Raw genomic sequence first — 24,059 nt, forward strand, 5'->3', positions numbered from 1 at the left:
ATGACAAGCATGGTCAAATAATAATCAGGAATAAATATCAGTTGGCTTTTCATAGCCGATCATTAAGAGTTGAAAACAGCAGGTCTGGGACAGGTAGGGTTCCATAACCGCAGGCAGAACAGCTGAAACTGGATAGCAGCAAGGCCAGGCGGACTGGGCAGCAAGGAGTCATCATGCCCGGTTTGCCGTGACGTATGGTCCTAGGGCTCAGGTTCTCCGAGAGAGAGAAAGAAAGAAGAGAACGAGAGAATTAGAGAGAGCATACTTAAATTTACACAGGACACTGGATAAGATAGGAGAAGTACTCCAGGTATAACCAACTGACTCTAGCCCCCGACACATAAACTACTGCAGCATAATTACTGGAGGCTGAGACAGGAGGGGTCAGAAGACACTGTGGCCCCATCAGAAGAAACCCCCGGACAGGGCCAAACAGGAAGGATATAACCCCACCCACTTTGCCAAAGCACAGCCCCCACACCACTAGAGGGATATCTTCAACCACCAACTTACAATCCTGAGACAAGGCCGAGTATAGCCCACAAAGATCTCCACCACAGCACAAACCAAGGGGGGCGCCAACCCAGACAGGAAGATCACGTCAGTAACTCAACCCACTCAAGTGACGCACCCCTCCCAGGGACGGCATGAAAGAGCACCAGTAAGCCAGTGACTCAGCCCCTGTAATAGGGTTAGAGGCAGAGAATCCCAGTGGAGAGAGGGGAAACCGCCAGGCAGAGACAGCAAGGGCGGTTCGTTGCTCCAGAGCCTTTCCGTTCACCTTCACACTCCTGGGCCAGACTACACTCAATCATATGACCTACTGAAAGAGATAAGTCTTCAGTAAAGACTTAAAGGTTGAGACCGAGTCTGCGTCTCTCACATGGTAGGCAGACCGTTCCATAAAAATGGAGATCTATAGGAGAAAGCCCTGCCTCCGCTGTTTGCTTAGAAATTCTAGGGACAATTAGGAGGCCTGCGTCTTGTGACCGTAGCGTACGTATAGGTATGTACGGCAGGACCAACTCGGAAAGATAGGTAGGAGCAAGCCCATGTAACGCTTTATAGGTTAACAGTAAAACCTTGAAATCAGCCCTTGCCTTAACAGGAAGCCAGTGTAGGGAAGCTAGCACTGGGTAATATGATCAAAATTTCTTGGTTCTAGTCAGGATTCTAGCAGCCGTATTTAGCACTAACTGAAGTTTATTTAGTGCTTTATCCGGGTAGCCGGAAAGTAGAGCATTGCAGTAGTCTAACCTAGAAGTAACAAATGCATGGATTAATTTTTCTGCATCATTTTTGGACAGAACTTTCTGATTTTGCAATGTTACGTAGATGGAAAAAAGCTGTCCTTGAAACAGTCTTGATATGTTCGTCAAAAAGAGATCAGGGTCAAGAGTAACGCCGAGGTCCTTCACAGTTTTATTTGAGACGACTTTACAACCATCAAGATTAATTGTCAGATTTAACAGAAGATCTCTTTGTTTCTTGGGACCTAGAACAAGCATCTCTGTTTTGTCCGAGTTTAAAAGTAGAACGTTTGCAGCCATCCACTTCCTTATGTCTGAAACACAGGCTTCTAGCGAGGGCAATTTTGGGGCTTCACCATGTTTCATTGAAATGTACAGCTGTGTGTCATCCGCATAGCAGTGAAAGTTAACATTATGTTTTCGAATAACATCCCCAAGAGGTAAAAATATTAGTGAAAACAATATATATGCGGTGGTATAATATAAATGCGGTGGTTCGCGCTTTCAGTTTTACACGAATGCCGCCATCTATCCACGGTTTCTGGTCAGGGTAGGTTTTAATAGTCACAGTGGCTACAACATCTCCTATGCACTTCCTTATAAACTCACTCACCGAATCAGCGTATACGTCGTATTATCTCTGAGGCTACCCGGAACACGTCCCCACATGACATGCCACCAGGCGTTTCTTCACAGTCCCCATGTCCAAAACTAATTCACGGCAACGCACAGTATTATACAGAGCCATGAACGCATGGAACTCCCTTCCATCTCCAATTACTCCAGCAAACAGCAAAATTACCTTTAAAAACAGGTTAAACAACATTTCATGGAACCACACACACATTATTTTGTTGTATTGTTTGTATATTGCTGTATTTGAAATTTGTGTGAACGTCGTTGTCCATCAGTGTTTTGTCACTTGTCATGTGTTGTGTTTTTGTGGACACCAGGAAGAGTAGGTGCTTGCTTCAGCAAAGGCTAATGGGATCAAAATAAACAAATAAAAATAATATCCAGATCTGAAAAATGCAGGCACGTGATTCAGCAGGGATTCAGGCCGTTCTCAGTACTACCCGTCGGGGAATGGAGGACTTCATCTCTGTGACTTAATTGCACAAGCCTCTACATTCCAAATATAAGGCAACAATACTCTGACCCGTCTAACCCCATGTGTCTTAAAGAACCTTAATACCCGCATCCAGTTTATCTGACGCCTGTCCAACAGATTCTCATCTCAATAGATTTGAAATGGGAACATTCTTTCGGATGGTCTGGTAATTAATAAATCTCTTGCAGATGCCTGGTTTCTGGTTGAAATGTCTTCCCAGAGTGACCTCACAGCTCTGACTAGTGCACATGTTGGACCCTGGGCTCCGTAGGGTAGAAGTTAGGGTCACTAACAACGTGGGTGGATTGACATAAGTACATGGATGGCCTCAGACAAATGACACCAAGTGGGCCGAGGAAAAGCCAACACAGCAAACTCTTGTCTTACCCCCCAAAGCCAAGGAGAATCTGCCTGTCATGGCTATAAATTAACATTACAATCATGCTCCAAATAGGGGTCGAGGGGTGAGGTCCAGATAAGATCATCCCATGACTGTCCTAATGATTCACAAACATGATTCCCCTGAACTAAACTGACAAGTCGTGGCTTTGTCATACGGTTATATTCTCGTCCTTTCTGAAGAGCGGAAATGAATTGCCCAGAGTTGAGATCAATGGTGGGAGGAGTATTTTGTGAGTGTTGGAGCAGGTGCATTGTGAGGGCCAAAGCCCCCTGAAACTATTGGGTTCTCAGAACTGTGAATCACCCATGTACAATCCTGGGTCACACTGAAATAGCCAGTTTTGGTTAGTAGTAAACTACTAGAAGTAATTTCATCACAGTTTGCTGTAGCTTAGTGGTAGTTGAACTAAATAAAAATCTTGGTAGTGTTTTCAGTAGTTCATACATTTTTTACCATGCAGCAGTGTAGCTGACTTCTGGAATTACACACTACTTTTTTTGCAGAAAGAAAATATGGGTAAAGTAGTAGGCAAGATTTTATTTTTCTAAATCTGACCTGCCTAACTCTCACTTGAAACATTGTGTTTATTAGGCTAAATTATATATTCTAACATCTGACTCCAAAGTGATCTGACCTTGCAACTTCAGATTTAGTTATGATAATTTAGTTTGGATGTAGTAAACTACTTTTCAAAGTAACTTTAGTTAACTAAACTATAAGTTTCTTAAGGGTAGCTTTAGTGTAGCTCAACTTCTTCCAGGACATAGCCCACATTGCTGATGTGCCCTGTAAACGAAAAACAGCCATGGGGACTTGGGGATTTGGGAGGCCAATAAAAAACATTTGTTTTGCATTTATCGCCTGCCAGTCGATAGGGAGTTATTTTTAGGTTCATAGTCCTACAATTATAACTTATATTTAGAATTAATTTCTTGGGATCGGAGCAAGAACTGTAACTATGACACTAGATATGATCAAAATGAATCAGAATCTTGAACTTGCAGTAGGTTTTGATTTCCATTCTGATTCAAGGGATTATTCTCCTAAACCACCAGGACTAATTACTATGAGCTAATGTGGAAAACATTCAGAATGCACAAAACCATAATGATATCTTACAGTATTATATAACTTTACAATTAAACACCGTTTGTCTCAACAGTTGCAGTACAAATAATCTTCTTTTTGTTGCACCTTTTGCCAGTGCCTTCGGAAAGGATTCAGACCCGTTTAATTTTTTCACATTTTGTTACATTACAGCCTTATTCTAAAATGTATTAAATTGTTCCCCCCCTCAATCTACACACAATACCCCATAATGACAACGCAAAAACAGGTTTAGATTTTTTTGCAAATGTATTAAAAATAAAAAACAGAAATACCTTATTTGCTGTGAGACTTGAAATTGAGCTCAGGTGCATCGTGTTTCCATTGATCATCCTTGAGATGTTTCTACAATTTGATTGGACTCAACCTGTGGTAAATTCAATTGATTGGACATGCTTTGGAAAGGCACACACGTGTCTATGTATGGTCCCACAGTTGACAGTGCATGTCAGAGCAAAAACCAAGCCATGAGGTTGAAGGAATTGTCTTAGAGCTCCGAGACAGGATTGTGTCAATGCAGAGATCTGGGGAAGGGTATGCAAAAATGTCTGCAGCATTGAAAGTCCCCAAGAACACAGTGGCCTCCATCATTAAATGGAAGAAGTTTGGTACCATCAAGACTCTAGAGCTGGCTGCCCGGTCAAACTGAGCAATCGTGGGAGTAGGGCCTTGGTCAGGGAGGTGACCAAGAACCCGATGGTCACTCTGACAGAGCTCCAGGATCTTCCAGAAGGACAACCATCTCTGCAGCACACCACCAATCAGGCCTTTATGGTAGAGTGGCCAGACAGAAGCCACTCTTCAGTAAAAGGCACACAGCAGCCCATTTGGAGTTAGCCAAAAGGCACCTAAAGAACTCTGACCATGAGAAACAAGATTGAACTCTTAGGCCTGAATGCCAAGCGTCACGTCTGGAGGAAACCTGGCACCATCCCTACAGTGAAGCATGGTGGTGGCAGCAGCATGCTGTGGGGATATTCTTCAGTGGCAGGGACTGGAAGACTAGTCAGGATCGAGGGAAAGATGAACGGAGCAAAGTGCAGAGAGATCCTTGATGAAAACCTGCTCCAGAGCGCTCAGGACCTCAGACTTCTTTCATTGTAGAATGATGGAGGCCACCATGTTCTTGGGGACCTTCAATGCTGCAGACATTTTTTGGTACCCATCTGTGCCTTGACACAACCCTGTCTTGGAGCTCTATGGACAATTCCTTCGACCTCGTGGCTTGGCTTTTGCTCTGACATGCATTGTCAACTGTGGGACCTTTACAAATAATTTCCAATCAATGGATTTGTAGAAATCAAGTTGTAGACAATCTCAAGGATGATCAGTGGAAACAGGATGCATCTGAGCTCAATTTCGAGTCTCATAGCATAGGGTCTGAGTACTTATGTAAATAAGGTATTTCTATTTTTTATACTTTTTCAAAAATGTTTAATAACCGGGTTTTGCCTTGATATTGTGTGTAGATCAATGAGGAACATTTTAGAATAAGGCTGAAACGTAACAAAATGTGGAAAAAGGGAATGGTTCTGAATACTTACTGAATGCACTGTATACTGTTGCATCTGGAGAATTGTGTAACATTAACAAGGCCTCATGTCCTGCTCAGCCTCATGTCCTGCTCAGCCTCATGTCCTGCTCAGCCTCATGTCCTGCTCAGCCTCATGTCCTGCTCAGCCTCATGTAATAGATTATTTACTAACACAGACAATCTATTTGTGAAATAGTCATAGAACAGTCAATGAACTACAATCACAGCGGTGAACCAGTGAGTTTGGATTCATCATCGTCCTGTTGAGTGAGTCTTAAACCACTAACTCCTTAAGGGACTGAGCAGTCCCAACGCCTCCATTCCTGAAAATCCAACCGGATCCCCACTTCCGCCTCATCCGTCTCGTCATGGGCGGAGGCGTAAATCCACTCCTCCAGGGGGCAGCTAAATATGGAGAAACCTGCCAGAGGAGCGTCTGTCCAGATGTTAGCCAGCACTGCACCTGCTCGCAGTACAAGCCAGCTGGGAGAGAGTGCTCAGGATCAGGAATATGTCCACAATGTCTTCTAGAGAACTTCAGTTTAGGGCTTTCCCGCCTTCCTGCTGTGGGACAGGTCTCTCCAGGACCAGGAGTGCCTTCGAGTCTCGCCAAGCAGACGCCAGTGGCTCTGTGTTGGGTTTCTCGCCCAGTTCCTTACTTATTGTTGGAAGTGAAACATCCTTGCCAAACCCGGTTTTTGGCTCGGGCCATATGAACTATTCTGCTGCAGTGGTGTCTGCTTACCTTTCATGAGAAAAGAGAGACTATTTTTAACAAGAGGAGAGGCTCATAACAAGCCAAACCTATTTCAAGTGGCTTAGATTAGGTTCAGGTTTGTTCCCTATATCTTGTAACCTATTATCTGCAAATAAATGAGGTATTTTGCAACCTACAATAGRRRMTTWMTGGCGCCAGAGTATGTTCTCATCACTTTTAGATGTAGGTGACATCTAAAGGGCTATTATTGTMRGATTGAAAAAAACACTCGTCAGTAGCCACATAATTCATCATTTGTAAATTCTCTTMATCTCAAATATGCAGCCGTCATATCTACTGTAAAATAATCACACTAATCATCTGTCTAGTTCAAGTACTCTTGATTTATAAACAAAACATTAGTATCAATGCAAAACATGGTACAAAAGATACAGTAACATATAGCTTCTGAAATGACTTTGATGCTGTTTTTTGCTTTGTTCTCTCAAACTGGAAGATGCAGACAACAGATGAAACAAACACTGTCTGATGGATTGATTTAAAAGTCCTTAACACAGAGCCTTTCTGGATATTCTGAGAAGGAGTCGACTCTTCTTCATCTAAAACACAATGGCTCAGTCAGTCTCATCAAAGATAGGAAACAAGGTTACTATATTACAGTTACGGCTAGAAAAGCATACACACGTTATATATAAAAAATATGAAATATCACATGAGTATTTACATAAAACATTAAGCCACCACACTTTAACAACATGAGTTACTCTTTTAATAAAAAAAATAATTTACATCACAAGAACAAACAAACTGTTATCCATGAGTCAAAACATTCATAGTGTATGTTAAAAATAGAGGACATCACTAAAATATAAAATGTCAGGAAAATGTTTTGAACTTTAGTGTGTTTTTTCTCTCTTCCAATTTGTCTTGATAAGGTCCTTATGTACATCATTATAAAGTCATGCCTTTTGCCTGGCTGTTCGCTTCAGTTAGAAAATCTATCATTCTATATGGAGTGCATATTATAGAACTAAGTGCAAACAAATTGCCTTGTCACATTGTGCATTTTCAAAACCTCCGTTTTTGGTGGTTTATACCTTTCGTCAAGCAGCAATACCTTTTCCTCATTGTAAAATATCTGATATAAATTCTCTTGTATGTTTTATATATCTTCGTTTATATATTGAACCCACAGTTTAAAAATGGCCAGTGCTATTGCTTTTATCTATTTACAACTGAAATGGCATAAACTATCCTTAGTAGTGCTCAGGCATCYGTTTCAGCCATTTACTTTTCACTATAAGTGTTGATCCCTGTAGCAGTAACAAGGAATAGTACAGAGAGAGCTGATGGCAGAGACCGGGGCACATTAATCAACTTGTGACGACTGCCTGAAGTCCTGCAAGGCAGCAGGATGGATGGATGGATGGCATAGCCTCCACTAACAGGCACTTAGATCACTGTGGTCCTCATGGTARAGCCACTCCCATGGTGACTGAGCTGAATATGTACTGTATATATGTGCCCACAGTCTCTGCTCTCAGCCACCTTGCTGCACTTAGTGTTAATGCTGTGACCTGACCACATCCCGACCACGCCCTGGCTGGGGAGTTCAGAGGTTAAGCGTCGGAGATGCAGCTCTGGATCTTGTCCATCCACTGATGGGCGCTCTGGGCATCCGAGGCGCAGAAGTTGTACACTCGCTTGGTGGTCTTCARCTGSARTGACAACACCCAACCRACRGTTAAACAGTGACAGGAGAGGTGGGATGTGACATACAGAGCCTGATAATGCCTTGGCTGGAGGGTATTCTACCACAGAACACAGAAAAGATCACAGGCAGACAGAGGAATGGAGAAACAGAGAGACTCACGTCGAAGAAGGCCTTCTCACTGATGTGTTTAGGAGCTCCTATGGTGGGGGTGGCGATCAGAGCYGACTCCACCTCCGCCAGGTCAATGTGGCCCCGGCAGTTAGTGTCCTCTCCCGTGTCGTAGTACCTCAGCTGGGACAWCACACACACATATAACACCWCTGGCATAGGAGTGGAGACTACCTGGAACAGACTGGTAACAACATGCAACATGCTGTAATACTTACTTGGTGTTTTGTAATGTCCAAAACAAACCAGCGAGGTTTCCATCCTTTCAGCAGTGCTCCTCGTTTGTACAGAATCCCCTCAAATGATCTGAAAAACACACCATTAAGATGAATTTAAAACATCTGCTTGGTAGAGAGATTCTGTCTGTGTCAACGCTTTACAGAAAAGTTGGGTGAGGAAACAGGAGTAATTAGAAGTCCTGGTCCCTGTTTGCCATCTCGGTGCTGGGAGTGGAGACCCACCTGTTTTCCTCATTCTTGGGGGTGAACTGGTTGTAGAGTGTGGCAGCCCGGCGGTTGACCCCGTTAGTGGCAGTGGGGCTGCTGTCCTCCCCCAAGCCAGTGTCAGGCAGGTGCAGTATGGAACGTCTCTGGAACGCCTGCAGACTGGACGTGGGGATCAGCCCCGAGGTGGACGCAGACTGCTTGCGGAGCTGCAAAACAGACAAGACAGATGGAATAAGAAAAGCCATGAAACATTAGTCAAAACATCTTCCCGATGGTCTGTGTCACAGATTGACGAGTCAAACAATGCTGTCTAACTGAACCTTCCAGTAAACAAGAGCGGAGTTCAGGCTAAGTAAGGTTTATGGGAAACAGGAGTCGGGTGAGAGGAGAAAACATGGGAAAGTGTGTTGTGTTTGTCTTACATTTCCCTCCTGTTTGAGGTCCTCCTGGATACTGACTCGGACCCTCTCCAGAGTGGCCTGCCACCTCTCTGGTGCTTGGCTCATCTCCCCCTCCAGCCGCTCTATGTCCTGCAACAACAGGGCTCTCATCAGTATCAGGCACATAGTCAGGCATGGATAACATCCTCCCAACTCAGACTTTTAGAACTCACAGCCAGGAGCTTGGTGATGGCGTCAGGCTGGGCGCGCCCCACACTGCTGTAGCAGGGCCACACGATCCTCCTCTTGCTGGTGGCGATGGTGTCTGTCTCCTCCATGCTCTCCGACCTGACAGCCTGCATCCTCCAGTCATAGGACGGGCCTGTGCACAGGGTCTCCCCCGTGAAGAAGTCCCACATCCTCAAAGCAGGGATGCTGATAGAGGGCTTGAGCACCAGCTAAATAACATATGAAACAAAGAAATAACTTATGATAATCTGATATGTTTACACAGATAATACATGAGACAAATATCTATTTTGGCTAGTTTGAAATCAAGTCTGTAGAGTAGAGTTCTCTCCCCAATGATGTGAATCTGTCCAATCTCTCAGTGAGCACACCACTGTATACAGCCAGTGGGAAAGAATGTGGCCCACCGGACCTAACACTTCCCTGAGCACTTAATCACGTCGGGGCCCGGGGTGCACAAACACACAGGCTGTTTTCCTCCACCTCCTGCTGATTTATACGCCCCTGAAATAATGGGTACAGCCGCCACGATCGCTGGCAAGCGGGAAGAGGATTTACAGTTCCCATGAACACAACTAACCCATTGGGATGGACTTTGAAGTTGAAGACCAGACATACACCAAGACAGGGTCAAATAGCAACATCAGAAAGTCCCTGTCAGGGAGTTGGAAGAGGCTAAGCGAGACGCTTCCTTTACGACCACAGATATTAAAAGATCCCAAACAACATTGATAAGAAACTGCTAACAGAGTTCAGCCTGTCTCTTATACACATCTAGATGTGTATAAGAGACAGCACCAAGACAGGGTCAAATAGCAACATCAGAAAGTCCCTGTCAGGGAGTTGGAAGAGGCTAAGCGAGACGCTTCCTTTACGACCACAGATATTAAAAGATCCCAAACAACATTGATAAGAAACTGCTAACAGAGTTCAGCTGGGCTCTTCTGGGCCTGTGACTCACGGTCTTCACCAACATCAACAGTCCGCTACAGAACATTCAGCAGGACTGGGAGAGGAACACTGGAAGGTCACCACAATAAGGCATCATCTGGTGCAAGATAGTGGCAGACTGGCCATCCATCGTTGTGGATGTCATCTGGGAGAGATCTGAAGTTTAAGGAGCTGGACTGGCTGCTCTGGAAAGTGTGAAGATCCCTGTATCTCTACGGAGGACGTTCTACTGAGGACGTTCTACTGAGGATGTCCAGAACAGGAGAACTTGGGTGTGCGTACGTGTGAGTCAGTGAGTGAACTAGAGAAAAGGCAATTGGGGATCTGGCTGACAAACAGAATGAAGTACCACAGCTACGTGTCAGAGATGGCAGCAAACTGCTTGGGGAGTTGCAACACACAAGACACACAAACAAAGACGACACAGACAAGCAGTCACCTCAGCCTCTGTGGGACTGTACAGGTAGTTGAAGAACAGTGGACTCCTCCGGTGCATTCTGCTGATACACTCCCAGATACAGACCCCCCTCCTGGCCTGCTTGTCTCCCGGCTTGTCCTCGAACAATGTGCCTTTTGAAGAGTGAGACAAAGAAGAGGTTGTTCAACAGGCCGAGACACACTACCACTATTAGCTGACAAATCCCTGATCTAAGATAAGATATAGGATCTAGGTAATTTAGAAGTGCTTCACTGCAACATGTCAGTATCCTGAAATACCTGACCCATTACACTATCATTACACAATATCATTTCACAGACAGAACAGTAGTTTCAACACTCTGCTTGTTGAAGCCGGCAACTCTGCCAAAGACTTTAAATACACGTACAGATCTTAACAGCCTTACTGTTAAATCATTCCTTTACACTGTATTTGTACTATACCGACCATGCTCCAGGCGTTCGTAGTCGGAGTCCAGGAGGAAGTTCTTGAAGCGGTTGGAGATGTAGTGGTATGCCAGGAACTTCAGATAGTGCTGATTAAACTCAAACTCCAAAGGGCACTGGTCCTGGATCTGCAATGAGGAGAAATGGCGAGAGAGAAGAGATGGCGAGAGTGCGATGGCGAGAGAGAGAGAAAGGTGACACATTGTGATGGCTGGAKCATGTCCCTGTGTTATGACTACAGATGGGTCCGTTATGACTACATACACTCCCCATTACCGGCAGAATAAAATGGAGACCAGGGAGCAAAGGCCAGTGACTGACATCATCACTCTCAGACAAAAGCTGGGCGAGCTAGAAGGCAGCGGTCCAGCAATGTGCAGCAGCGGCCAAGCGAGAGGACATTGCCGCTCTTTTGCATGTTTTGGGCCACCTGGGCGTACTGGCGAAAACAACAGCTGTTTCTGAGATGAGGAACTTCTATTTTCAGAAACTCATCAAATTCCCTCTCCCCCTGTTTATCGCACTTCGGCCCCAGAGAACCTCTGTCAGGCCTCCTTGGCAGACGCCCCTCCAGTTTCAAAAGACAAACTCAGAAACTATGTGTTGATGTAAGTGTATGGGAGTTGGCCTGCCGGACCCTTGGGGAGACAGAAAACACAACGTTCTCTAAAGTTAGCATTTGAGCATGTAAAACTCAATCCACTTCAGCTGCACCCTCCACATCATTCTCACAACCACCCCCCCCCCCCACCTCACCTTCCGAGGAGAGACTTTTAATCCCCACAACTGCAATTTTCCCACTCAGCGCTCTAAACACTGAGGAAATGCGATGGTGAAACACACTAGCACGGAAAGCACAGCGCTGACCGTGGGGTTCACAGACCATCTGGGCAACAGCCCTGCAGCTGAAACTCCCCAGCGTACAACTCTGTCTAAATTACTTATCCGATGGGGGGATTGCAGAGTACAAAAACTCAACCAAGTCCATAGATAATGACAGCTGAGTCTCTCTCCTCCTCCTCCTCCTCTTCTCTTCTCTGAAGGAATGTGATGAGCTCATGGAGGAGGTATGGTGGGAGGGAGGGAAGGGGTTGAAGAGGGGTGTGGACGGGGGGTAATGAAAGGGGTGTGGGCCTCGGAGGTGGGTGTGCAAGGCTTGCCTGGTGCACGCAGTCCAGGAACTGCAGAAAGATGGGCGTGAAACCACTGCCTTGGCTGCTGGGGGTCAGGTTGGAGCGCTGGCTGAACTTGTGGCCGAAGGACAGCCACTCCTTCTCCAGCAACACCTGGAAGCCCTCCAGAGTCCGGTAGAACGGGTCACTCAGCAGCTGGACCAGGGACACCACCTGTAGGGAGAGAGAAAGGGAGAGGGAGAAAGAGAGAGAACATCGGCAAGAGAGACACCGAGAGAGAGAGACAACGAGARARAGAGAGACAACGAGAGAGAGAGACAACGAGAGAGAGAGAGACACGGGGGGAGTTAGAGGGTGGGAATGAAATAAAACTCTTGAAGTCCTTTAAAACTCTGAAGACTGACTAAGCTGCCAACTGTCAATGGCGTGACAAGGACTTCRGAGTTCTGTGACAGAGGGGTAGGTGACGAGGAGAGGTCTCCATTGACCCCGTTTTCCAAAACCATTAACCTCTGTTCTCCCTGGTCTGTGGTTACACTACCTTTCCTGTCTGTGGTTTGAATCCTCTCCMTCTATATGCAGTGGGACGGTTCCGGCTGATTTCTGTAAGAGCGTGTCGTCTGACTGYACACATGCTGCCGGCACTTGGCCTGGATCCCTCTCTGTGTCAGCTAACCGATGAACCCTGACGCATGTGGAATGAATGAGGGAAACAGATTGCACTCCCTCTCTAGAGCACCACTGTACCCTCCAAAAAAACAGAGCAGGCTTTGCAGGCTTTCTGGAGTTGGTGAAAAGTCCTCTTCATCACAGCCCAGCAGTCCTCCCCAGTACAGACCTGAGCTCCTAAATGACCATAGCACCATCACTGAAGAGGGGGCTAYTAGAAAGGAAAGAGGGGAGAGCGAGAAACACAGGGATCTGCTTCTCCTCTGCTGGGTGTCTGTCTATGAGTTGGTCAGGAGATGAAGAGCCAAGTCATATGGAGCCCATTTCCTGGAGCAAGGCTGATCAGGGCCCACCGTGATGAGCAAGATGTTCTGGGCCTGACACGTGCCAGGCACGGGAAGCGAGGCTACACCAGTGCTTTTACGCTGCAGCCATGGGCTTTACGGGCCCAGTACACATTGGGAGGCCACGCGCACACACACAATGCCATCCCCAATAACACACGCTCACTTAACAGGTCGGCATGGAAAATGTGAGCTCACAGTGCAAAAATGTGACAAAACGCTGAGCGAACAGGAAAAGATGAGGATAAAAACAAGCTTGTGTTTACTCTCCTAAAAAACAGAATCAAGCACTTTCACGATTGAAATCAGCATATAGTGACACAGGGCCCTACAGCCTCAGTATCGTTACACCACATTTCAGCATGGTATACTAGCCTGGTTGTCTGGTAGACTAGTGCCAGAACAACTTTGGAAATAAGTCGTTGAAACTGAAGGCGTAGCTGTGTGTTAGACCTGACAATGTGATGACCTATTATCTGTAAGCGTAGACCAGGGTTGTCAAACTCATGGACTCATGCCATGGAGGCTGCATACAGTCTTCAACGAGGTCTGGAGGGAAAACGCGATATATTTAGTCAAAATTGGCCTCTATAACCATCGTTTAAAAAGTTCCTACGCTCCCCGACTGTCTAGCTTTCATTTCATTGATATACTACCGTTCAAAACTTTGGGGTCACTTTAGAAATGTCCTTGTTTTTTAAAATAACATCAAATTGATCAGATACAGTGTAGATATAGTTAATGCTGTAAATGACTATTGTAGCTGGAAACAGCAGATTTTTTAAATGGAATATTACAAAGGCATACAGAGGCCCATTATCAGCAACCATCACTCCTTTGTTTCAATGTCATGTTGTTAGCTAATCCAAGTTTATAATTTTAAAAGGCTAATTGATCATTAGAAAACCATTTTGCAATTATGTTAGCACAGCTGAAAACTGTTGTTCTGATTAAAGAAGCAATAAACTGGCCTTCTTTAGACTAGTTGAGTATCTGGAGCATCAGCATTTGTGGGTTCGATTACAGGCTCAAAATGGCTAGAAACAAATAACTTTTTCTGAAACTCGTCAGTCTACTCTTGTTTTGAGAAATGAGGCTATTCCATGTGAGAAATTGCCAAGAAACTGAAGATCCCATACAACACTGTGCACTACTCTCTTCACAGAACAGCGCAAACTGACTCTAACCAGAAGAGAAAGTGGGAGGCCCCGGTGCACAACTGAGCAAGAGGACAAGTACATTAGAGTGTCTAGTTTGAGAAACAGATGCCTCACAAGTCCTCAACTGGCAGCTTCATTAAATAGTGCCCGCAAAACACCAGTCTCAATGTCAACAGTGAAGAGGCGACTCCGTTATGCTGGCCTTCTAGGCAGAGTTGCAAAGAAACGCCATATCTCAGACTGGCCAATAAAAAAAAGTTTAAGATGGGCAAAAGAACACAGACACTGGACAGAGGAACTCTGCCTAGAAGGCCAGCATCTCGGGGGTCGCCTACCACGTCTTCCCTGTAACGCACAGCGTTGAGATTGCCTGCAATGACAACAAGCTCAGTCCGATGATGCTGTGACACACCGCCCCAGACCATGATGGACCCTCCACCTCCAAATCGATGCTGCTCCAGAGTACAGGCCTCGGTGTAACGCTCATTCCTTCGACAATAAGCGTGAATCCGACCATCACCCCTGGTAAGACAAAACCGCTACTCATCATCTAAGAGCACTTTTTGCCAGTTCTGTCTGGTCCAGCGACGGGGTGGTTTGTGCCCATAGGCGACGTTGTTGCCGGTGATGTCTGGTGAGGATCTGCCTTACAACAGGCCTACAAGCCCTCAGTCCAGCCTCTCTCAGCCTATTGTGGACAGTCTGAGCACTGATGGAGGGATTGTGCATTCCTGGTGTAACTCGGGCAGTTGTTGTTGCCATCCTGTACCTGTCCCGCAGGTGTAATGTTCGGATGTACCGATCCTGTGCAGTTGTTGTTACACGTGGTCTGCCACTGCGAGGACGATCAGCTGTCCGTCCTGTCTCCCTGTAGCGTGTCTTAGGTGTCTCACAGTAAGGACATTGCAATTTATTGCCCTGGCCACATCTGCAGTCCTCATGCTCCTTGCAGCATGCTTAAGGCACGTCACGTCAGCGACTAAGAGCAGGACCAGGGCTGGGCATCTTCTTTTGGTGTTTTTCAGAGTCAGTAGAAAGGCCTCTTTAGACCTAAGTCTAAGCTTAATTGCCTACCGTCTGTAAGATGTTAGTGTCTTAACGACCGTTCCACAGGTGCATATTCATTAATAGCATGGGAAACAGTGTTTAAACCCTTTACAATGAAGATCTGTGAAGTTATTTGGATTTCTACGAATTATCTTTGAAAGACAGGGTCCTGAAAAAGGGATGTTTCTTTTTTTGCTGAGTTATACACACACACACACACTTTTTAAATAGATTTTTTACTAACCACCCGTGGGGCTGGATTGGACCTGGGTCCGTATGTTTGACACCCCTTGGTGTAGACATTTCACTTGTCAGTTTTAGTCAAGATGTCTCTCTCTTTCCTTTTCTTCCCCCTCTTCTCCTACCACTCCTACAATCCCCAGTCCCTCTCTTCACTACTCTGCTGGGGAGAGACAGTGGTGTGTGTTCGTGAGGCTCACCTGTGTGGTGATGTCCCAGCCATCCTCCAGACTCAGCAGGACGGACGAGCCACTGTCCAGCAGCTCCACCAAAATCAGGGCCAACTGCAGGAGCTTGTGAAGCTGCAGGGAACACACACACACAACACTGTCACGTTCAGCCGTTAGCCTTAAGTGTTCCTGTGAAGACGGTGTGGACCGAGCAGGCTTCTCCCAGATAATATTGTTCTGTAGTTTATGACACATTTAAGTGCAGGGCCATAGGCTGCAAGGCACTATGATAACAATTTGGTGGTTCTCCCATTCTGTTTGTATCGTTATCATTTCCCTTGGAAATAAGCTTATAGGATGAGGAGGAATATAGGATGAGGTCAGTCACACAGGAGATAATGAGAGCACGCCGCTGGCTCGTTCTCACAGATCTCTCACTGAGGGTCAGTGAGTTGTTGTGGAAACCGTAGGAGGGTGTGTATGATGTGTATTGGTGAGTGTGTGTTTGTGTATTTGATGGGAGCTCACTTGAAGGATCCACTCAGAGTCCTCCAGGGCTTTGAAGAAGGAGTCCTGTGTGTCTGAAGACGTAGCGCTCGGAGCACAGGCCCTCAGCAGCTTCTTAAAGGCACCTTTGATCTGGCGCGTGTCAGCAAAGTCCACAGGCACCAGTTCACAGTTCAGAGTAGAGTCCAGTTTGAAGCCCTGACAAAAAGAGGAGAAATGTCATTGAAAATTAACAGTCCTCGAGAGTCAACTATCACAAGTGACGAGCATTAAAATAAGACTTCAAATTCCTTGGTGTCCACATCAACAACAAACTAGATTGGTCCAAACACACCAAGACAGTCGTGAATAGGCACGACAAAGCCTATTCCCCCTCAGGAAACTAAAAGATTTGGCATGGGTCCTCAGATCCTCAAAAAGGTTCTACAGCTGCAAATCGAGAACATCCTGACTGTTGCATCACTGCCTGGTACGACAACTGCTCGGCCCTCGCGACCGCAAGGCACTTCAGAGGGTAGTGCGTACGGCCCAGTTACCATCACTAGTGCAAAGCTGCCTACCATCTAGGACCTCACACCAGCGGTGTCAGAGGAAGGCCCTAAAAAATTGTCAAAGACCCCAGCCACAGACTGTTCTCTCTACTACGCATGGCAAGCGTACGGAGTGCCAAGTCTAGGACAAAAGGGCTTCTCAACAGTTTTTACCCACACCATTAAGACTCCTGAACAGGTAACCAAATGGTTACCCGGACTATTTGCATTGTGTGCCCCCCAACCTCTTGTACACTGCTGCTACTCTCTGTTTATCTTATATGCATAGTCACTTTAACTATACATTCATGTACATACTACCTAAATTGGCCCAACAAACCAGTGCTCCTGCACATTGGCTAACCGGGCTATCTGCATTGTGTCCCACCACCCGCCAACCCCTCTTTTTACGCTACTGCTACTCTCYGTTTATCATATATGCATAGTCACTTTAACGATACCTACATGTACATACTACCTCAATAAGCCTGACTAACAGGTGTCTGTATATAGCCTTGCTACTCTTTTTTCAAATGTCTTTTTACTGTTGTTTTAGTTCTTTACTTATCTACACACACACACTTTTTTTTCTTCTTCACACCATTGGTTAGAGCCTGTAAGTAAGCATTTCACTGTAAGGTCTACACCTGTTGTATTCGGCGCACGTGACAAATAACCTTTGATTTGATTTGAAAGACTGATTAAAAGACACGTAAAACTGACTGACAAAAATAAAAAATGTTTAAAGCAGAAGACAAAGATAGGGAATATATTAAATACTTGGGACGTACTGTATGAGGTAAAAATAGGGCTTCTGTTATGAAATGAAGTAGAAGTTTCATTTAAGAGACGACTGTCTCTGTCAATGTGGCCACTGGCCAATCACAGCCACCCGCACAGCTGGCGACTCCACCTCGCTCACATTTATTTATAACCTCTTTTAGCCAAGGAAAAGAATATCAATTTCACATTCAACACACAGACACATTGCTCCACTCGAACAAGTGACTGAAACGAGCAGAACGATCCAACAACAGTCCAAAAGTAATATTATCAGAGATGTGGGACTGTATTAATAATAAACCATCATTTTGATTAATTGCAATCAAGAGTCCCCTTATCAGTTTGGAAATGTAGTCTGCTGGAACAAAACAGTGGTTACACATTCTAGACTGGAGTGACCTGATTCCACTCCACAGTATCCTGTAAAAATGTACTAGCCCTCCCATAGACAAATACTCCATAACTCTGTGGCACAGTCTAGCCAGACCCCTACTGAGAATTTTAACTGAAGGTCCCAATAACAATAAAGCTTTACGTTGAACACACACACTCTACGGACTCATCATCCCATAAAAGTTTGGACCCAGCTCTCGTCTTACCCTGAGGTGGGACTTCTCTCCAAAAATGTAGAGGGCAGCCTGCTGTTTGAGGAGCTGGGCATGCAGGCTCTCGCTGCCTGCAGGGGGCGCCAAATCCTTCCCTGCCAGCCTGGCACCAATATCGGCTGCAGACGGGTGCTGGCTGAAGCGGCTGCTGGAACGCAGGCCGGCCCAGACACCTGCAACAACACAGAGAGAGAGAGAAGTACAGTTAGAKTTGGCACCGCAGGCCTGTAGAGGGCTGGAACACACAGGTGCTAACTAGCCTGGTTCAATACTCATGTGCTCCTCTGTCGTTATGTTTGACATGACAATGTATGACCACAGAGAGGGGTTGGTTAAGCACAAACAGCCGAGACCACCATACCGGGGAAACAGATAACGGAATGATAATGACAGAATGGCACATCGCGACAAAGACTACAGCATATTGACACATTGAAGAATAGAATTTGGACTCAAATCTACGGGCACAGATCTATTCATTCACTAATCCAAGGGGAAGAAACTGAAGGATGCTCATTTCTCTTTGACAAACTACGACCACCAAGATACCTACAATACAGAGCTGTATATGGTAGAACCTTTTTGTGATAAACCATACTTCYTCTGCTTTGCTTATGCTGCTGTTACTGCCCTCAGGGGCCCTGTCTGAGCCAGGCTGTAGATAAGGAAAAGGACACCACATGTAGTGTTTAAGCAGCTTTGGCATGGAGTACATCGTCCAATTAAACTGCCGKATATCAATTACAACAATTTAGAGTGAGCTCTCAACCAATCAAACCATCAACCAATAGACAGGTAACTTACATTTTAAATCCYATCTCAGCTTGAGACGGCTAGACACACATTGCATACAATGCAGAGGTTAAGTCACAGGGGCCTCCTTCCCGAGCTGCCTGTCCTGACTGAGCTGGGCCAACAGTACCTCCCTTTGGGCCAAGACTGCTGACTGACCACATCCACAACTGCTGAGACCTCACATTCAGTGACAAGTGGACCACATTTACCCTGAAGTGGACCACAGTCAGATTATGTTCCAGCAGAGAAGAACCACAGCCTTGCCCAAGCGCGCCAAAAGAGGAAGCAATGAATGATTCTAGGAATCTCTACAGAGATACTCCTTATTACTCAAAAGAGAGATGAGCACACCGGACGCAGGATACATTTTTAACTGTTACAGAGGCATGAGTGTGGGTTACATAGAATCAATGACCAGGAAATAAGAAGATGATGTTAATGACGAGGATTGGAAGAGGGGGGGGGGGGGTCTGAAGAGAGTAGACATATCCACTATACCTTGATTTTGGATTCTCCCTTAGTGAGGTTTTTGGTTTGAGTGAGTGATAGCTTATCCTGTACCCAAGCACTGGGGTAATGGATGCGGGTGAGGGGGGCACAGAAAGATCACAATCAGATGGACATAAATACCAGACACACTCAATCCCAACCGTAGGGGCAACATAGTGCCTCACAAGTCATTAAGGTTACCTGGGGGGTACATCAAGGGACCGGACATGGGTTGACTGATTGTTTGTTATTCCATGTGTAACTCTGTGTTGTTGTTTGTGTCGCACTGCTTTGCTTTATCTTGGCCAGGTCGCAGTTGTAAATGAGAACTTTTTTTTAACTTTAACGGCCTACCTGGTTAAATAAAGGTGAAACAAAAAATAAAAAATAAATAAATGGGGAGCTAGGGTCCAGACTTAAGAGACCAACAGGGTTGGATGGTGGAAAGATATGAATACCAAATGAAATTATTATTTGCAATTCAGTCTTGAGATGAACAGATGGAGGTCAACTGCTGTTTACAGTGGGGCAAAAAAGTTTTAGTCAGCCACCATTGTGCAAGTTCTCCCACTTAAAAAGATGAGAGGCCTGTAATTTCATTATAGGTACACTTCAACTATGACAGACAAAATGAGAAGAAAAAATCCAGAAAATCACATTGTAGGATTTTTATGAATTTATTGCAAATTTGGTGGAAATAAGTATTGGTCACCTACAAACAAGCAAGATTTTTGGCTCTCACAGACCTGTAACTTCTTCTTTAAGAGGCTCCTTGTCCTCCACTCGTTACCTGTATTAATGGCACCTGTTTGAACTTGTTAATCAGTATAAAGACACCTGTCCACAACCTCAAACAGTCACACTCCAAACTCCACTATGGCCAAGACCAAAGAGCTGTCGAGCACCAGAAACCAAATTGTAGACCTGCACCATGCTGGGAAGACTGAATAAGAAAGGTAAGCGCTTTGTTTGAAGAAATCAACTGGGAGCACATTATTAGGAATGGAGACATACAAGACCACTGATAATCTCTCGATCTGGGGCTCCACGCAAGATCTCACCCCGTGGGGTCAAAATGATCACAAAGACGGTGAGCAAAAATCCCAGAACCACACGGGGGGACCTAGTGAATGACCTGCAGAGAGTGACCAAGTAACAAAGCCTACCATCAGTAACACACTACGCCGCCAGGGACTCAAATCCTGCAGTGCCAGACGTGTCCCCTGCTTTAGCCAGTTATGTCCAGGCCCGTCTGAAGTTTGCTAGAGAGCATTTGGATGATCCAGAAGAAGTTGGAGAATGTCATATGGTCAGATGAAACCAAAATATAACTTTTTGGTAAAACTCAACTCGTCATGTTTGGGGACAAAGAATGTGGTTGCATCAAAACACCATACCTACTGTGAACATGGGGGTGGATCATGCTTTGGGGCTGTTTTTCTGCAAAGGGACCAGGATGACTGATCCGTGTAAAGGAAAGATGAATGGGGCCATGTATCGTGAGATTTTGAGTGAAACCTCCTTCCATCAGCAAGGGATTGAAAATGAAACGTGGCTGGTCTTTCAGCATGACAATGATCCCAAACACACCGCCCGGGCAACGAAGGAGTGGCTTCGTAAGAAGCATTTCAAGGTCCTGGAGTGGCCTAGCCAGTCTCCAGATCTCAAACCATAGAAATCTTTGGAGGGAGTTGAAAGTCCTGTTGCCAGCAACAGCCCCAAACATCATGCTCTAGAGGAGATCTGCATGGAGGAATGGGCCAAAATACCACAACAGTGTGTGAAAACCATGTGAAGACTTACAGAAAAGTTTGACCTCTGTCTTGCCAACAAAGGTTTATAACAAAGTATTGAGGAAACTTTTGTTATTGACAAATATATTTTTTCCACATATTTGCAATATTCAGTTAAAAATCATACAATGTGATTTTCTGGATTTTTCTTTCTCATTTTGTCTGTCATAGTTGAAGTGTACCTATGATGAAAATTACAGGCCTCATCTTTTTAAGTGGGAGAACTTGCACAATTGGTGGCTGACTAAATACTTTTTTGCCCCACTGTAGTAGACCATTGAGTTAAACACTTTATAAACTAAACACGCTGAAAATAAACAAGGACTTCTGCAGCACAGCACACACAATCAAACTGTCTGCCAACCAAGAGCTCCCTCCCAGAGAGCTGAAAGAGCTGTCTTTATTTCCTCCTTCCTTACTGCTGATGCGCTTTTAAAGTGGCAGCGCACGGTGAAGGATCCGTTCCGTACAGGGTTTCGCCACAATGTTGCTTAAAAACGAAGAGACGATGATGAATATCCCACAGAAGCCATGTTACTGGAAATATTTGAAGATTATTTAGAAGACAAATCAAACTCCACTTAATGCTGCTGGCAATGACCTTGAAAGTCACCTTTGGGTGTAGCAATCTTGTGTTTAAATATTACAGGAACTGTGGCAACTAACCTAACAATACACTTCAACTTCCAGAGAAGACTTCTCTTAAACCATGATGCAGACAGCTGCATGCCAATAATAGACATCTTATAATTTCCAGAAAATCTAGGACACATCTTCACCGGACATAACAGACTACTAGGTCACATTTATTTGGTAAGATACAATTAGGCCATGTTCAATAAGAGTTAAGAGATCAACAGATGAATGAGCATGAATGAATAAACAGATCAACCTCCTTGTTAACATTACACTAACGATGGATGTCGGAGACCACAGCATGTGCTATATTTGAAATGGAAACTGCCCAGTGTATTGAACTGGGCCATGCACAGTCATTTGCCTAACGTGTCATTCCACTCCATATCATTACTGTAAACTGTCAGAAAATGCACGTGGATTTCACTGGAGTTATGTGCTCCTCCTATAGGATCTCCTATAGGATCATATGAAGTTGTGACCTACTAGCATAGTGCACTAGCGGGGCACATCTGCTGCCCTAATGATCATGTAGCACACAGACCATCACCATGTGTATTAATGGCAAATACAGATGACAAATAAAGCTGAGTCATAGGCCAAAAAGGGGCCAGTTTATCTCCAGAACTGTGGTTGCAGTGTGATATACTGGACTTTGAGGAAGTGACACGTGGGTACAGCACTCACCTCCTCTGGCAAAGCTGTTGGAGAAGGGCATGTCCAAATGGACGGGAGCCATCTTTGGTATTCTAGATGTCCTCCTTTCACTGCCTGAAGAGGACACACAGGCATGAAACGGGGATAACACCACCATTCAGCTGTAACCAGGACACACACAGTAACACAGACCCAGAGAGGACAGGGAATGAAAACCATGCCTGGATGACTAACCATCTATATTTGTCAGACACAGCATCTGAGAACATAACTACCCAACAGTGTGTCTCAGATACTTCACAAAATGGACACAGACCTGGGAGATTAGGCCAGATTTAACGCAAGCAGGGATTATTTAAGAGTTAAATGAGGCGAGCGAACAGAGAGTTGCATTACCTACATTTAGGTGGAAAAATACTGATTGCTGTGTTTCAAATTAGGCCTAAGCCTTGGGCTCACACTCGGCAATCGTGTCCCGTTGCTTAAGTTCCAATTAGCGGATCTGAACATAATCAGAAAGTCTGAAGCTATCAAGCCTTGGGAATCCTATTTCCCCCTTTAAGACTATTTGATCCCTGCAGACGTAGATCTTAAAGCTGGGAGATGGAGATGGATGCCATTGACATTGATTCAGGGTGTGTTTTGATCCAGTTCCCAGAGACTAAAGATCTATTGTGGTTACATGGGAAACAGAATCTCGCTGACTTTGCGTAGGGTATGTGCTGGTCACACAGCTCTCTGGACTGGCACTCGGCGGTGGGGTGAAGTCTGGGGAGATGGATGGAGGGTGACCCCTGGGTGTCCTGTTCCTCTTACATAACCACAACATTGTGCCGCAGTTCCTTCCAAACACAACGGACACAACATAAATAACAGGCAGTGGCCCAGAGGAAACCTCACTAAGATACTCAGCAGAATAAAACTGAAGGAACGAGAACAAACACACGAAAACAATAGTGACAGAGTGGGGAAAAATACCACCAGTCTAGAGCAGGACAGAATCCAGAGCGGAGCCCAGAGCAGAACAGAGCCCAGAGCAGAACAGAGCAGTGGATACCTGGTGAGAGGCCGATGAGAGAGCGGTTGGACAGAGTGTTACTGCCGTTCAGTTTGAAGTAGACGGGGATGGAGTTGAGGATGGCCTGTAGATACTTCTCCTGCTCCAGACTACTGGACAACTCTGAAGAGTTGGCAGGGGCTAGAGGKAGAGGACACCAGTCATTAGACATATTCATCATCAATGGTCAAAATTGTATAACATGACTGTGTAATGCAAGTCCTTTAAATTCCGTACGGTGTACACCTTACGAGAATGGTATCAAAAGGTTTCTACAGGTAAGTAATGTACAGTACCAGTCAAAAATTTGGACACACCTACTCATGCAAGGGTTTTTCTACACCGTGCCCAGAAACCTGCTCCTTTTACTCTCTGTTCCGAACGTACTAGACAACCAGTTCTTATAGCCTTTAGCCGTACCCTTATCCTACTCCTCCTCTGTTCCTCTGGTGATGTAGAGGTTAATCCAGGCCCTGCAGTGCCTAAATCCACTCCCATTCCCCAGGCGCACTCATTTGTTGACTTCTT

At 45.3% G+C, this 24,059-nt stretch overlaps 1 protein-coding gene across 1 annotated transcript in view; it reads right to left on the reverse strand.

Moving 5' to 3' along the window:
* Positions 1–6,486: 6,486 nt before the first annotated feature.
* Positions 6,487–24,059, reverse strand: part of LOC112073555 (myotubularin-related protein 13) — a 42,494-nt gene continuing 24,921 nt past the window's right edge. Inside the window, exons 12-25 of the mRNA XM_024140826.1 lie at positions 23,532–23,672; positions 22,505–22,588; positions 18,099–18,277; positions 16,208–16,384; positions 15,710–15,811; positions 12,077–12,262; positions 10,918–11,044; positions 10,471–10,601; positions 9,065–9,289; positions 8,874–8,981; positions 8,467–8,657; positions 8,224–8,311; positions 7,997–8,128; positions 6,487–7,841 (exon numbers count right to left, since the gene is read on the reverse strand). Of these exons, the coding sequence (XP_023996594.1) occupies positions 7,743–7,841; positions 7,997–8,128; positions 8,224–8,311; positions 8,467–8,657; positions 8,874–8,981; positions 9,065–9,289; positions 10,471–10,601; positions 10,918–11,044; positions 12,077–12,262; positions 15,710–15,811; positions 16,208–16,384; positions 18,099–18,277; positions 22,505–22,588; positions 23,532–23,672 (1,970 nt within the window). The 3' untranslated portion in view covers positions 6,487–7,742. The remainder of the gene's footprint in view (positions 7,842–7,996; positions 8,129–8,223; positions 8,312–8,466; positions 8,658–8,873; positions 8,982–9,064; positions 9,290–10,470; positions 10,602–10,917; positions 11,045–12,076; positions 12,263–15,709; positions 15,812–16,207; positions 16,385–18,098; positions 18,278–22,504; positions 22,589–23,531; positions 23,673–24,059) is intronic.

The sequence above is a fragment of the Salvelinus sp. IW2-2015 genome, unplaced genomic scaffold, assembly GCF_002910315.2.
Source record: "Salvelinus sp. IW2-2015 unplaced genomic scaffold, ASM291031v2 Un_scaffold2291, whole genome shotgun sequence".
NCBI classification, from domain to species: Eukaryota; Metazoa; Chordata; class Actinopteri; order Salmoniformes; family Salmonidae; genus Salvelinus; species Salvelinus sp. IW2-2015.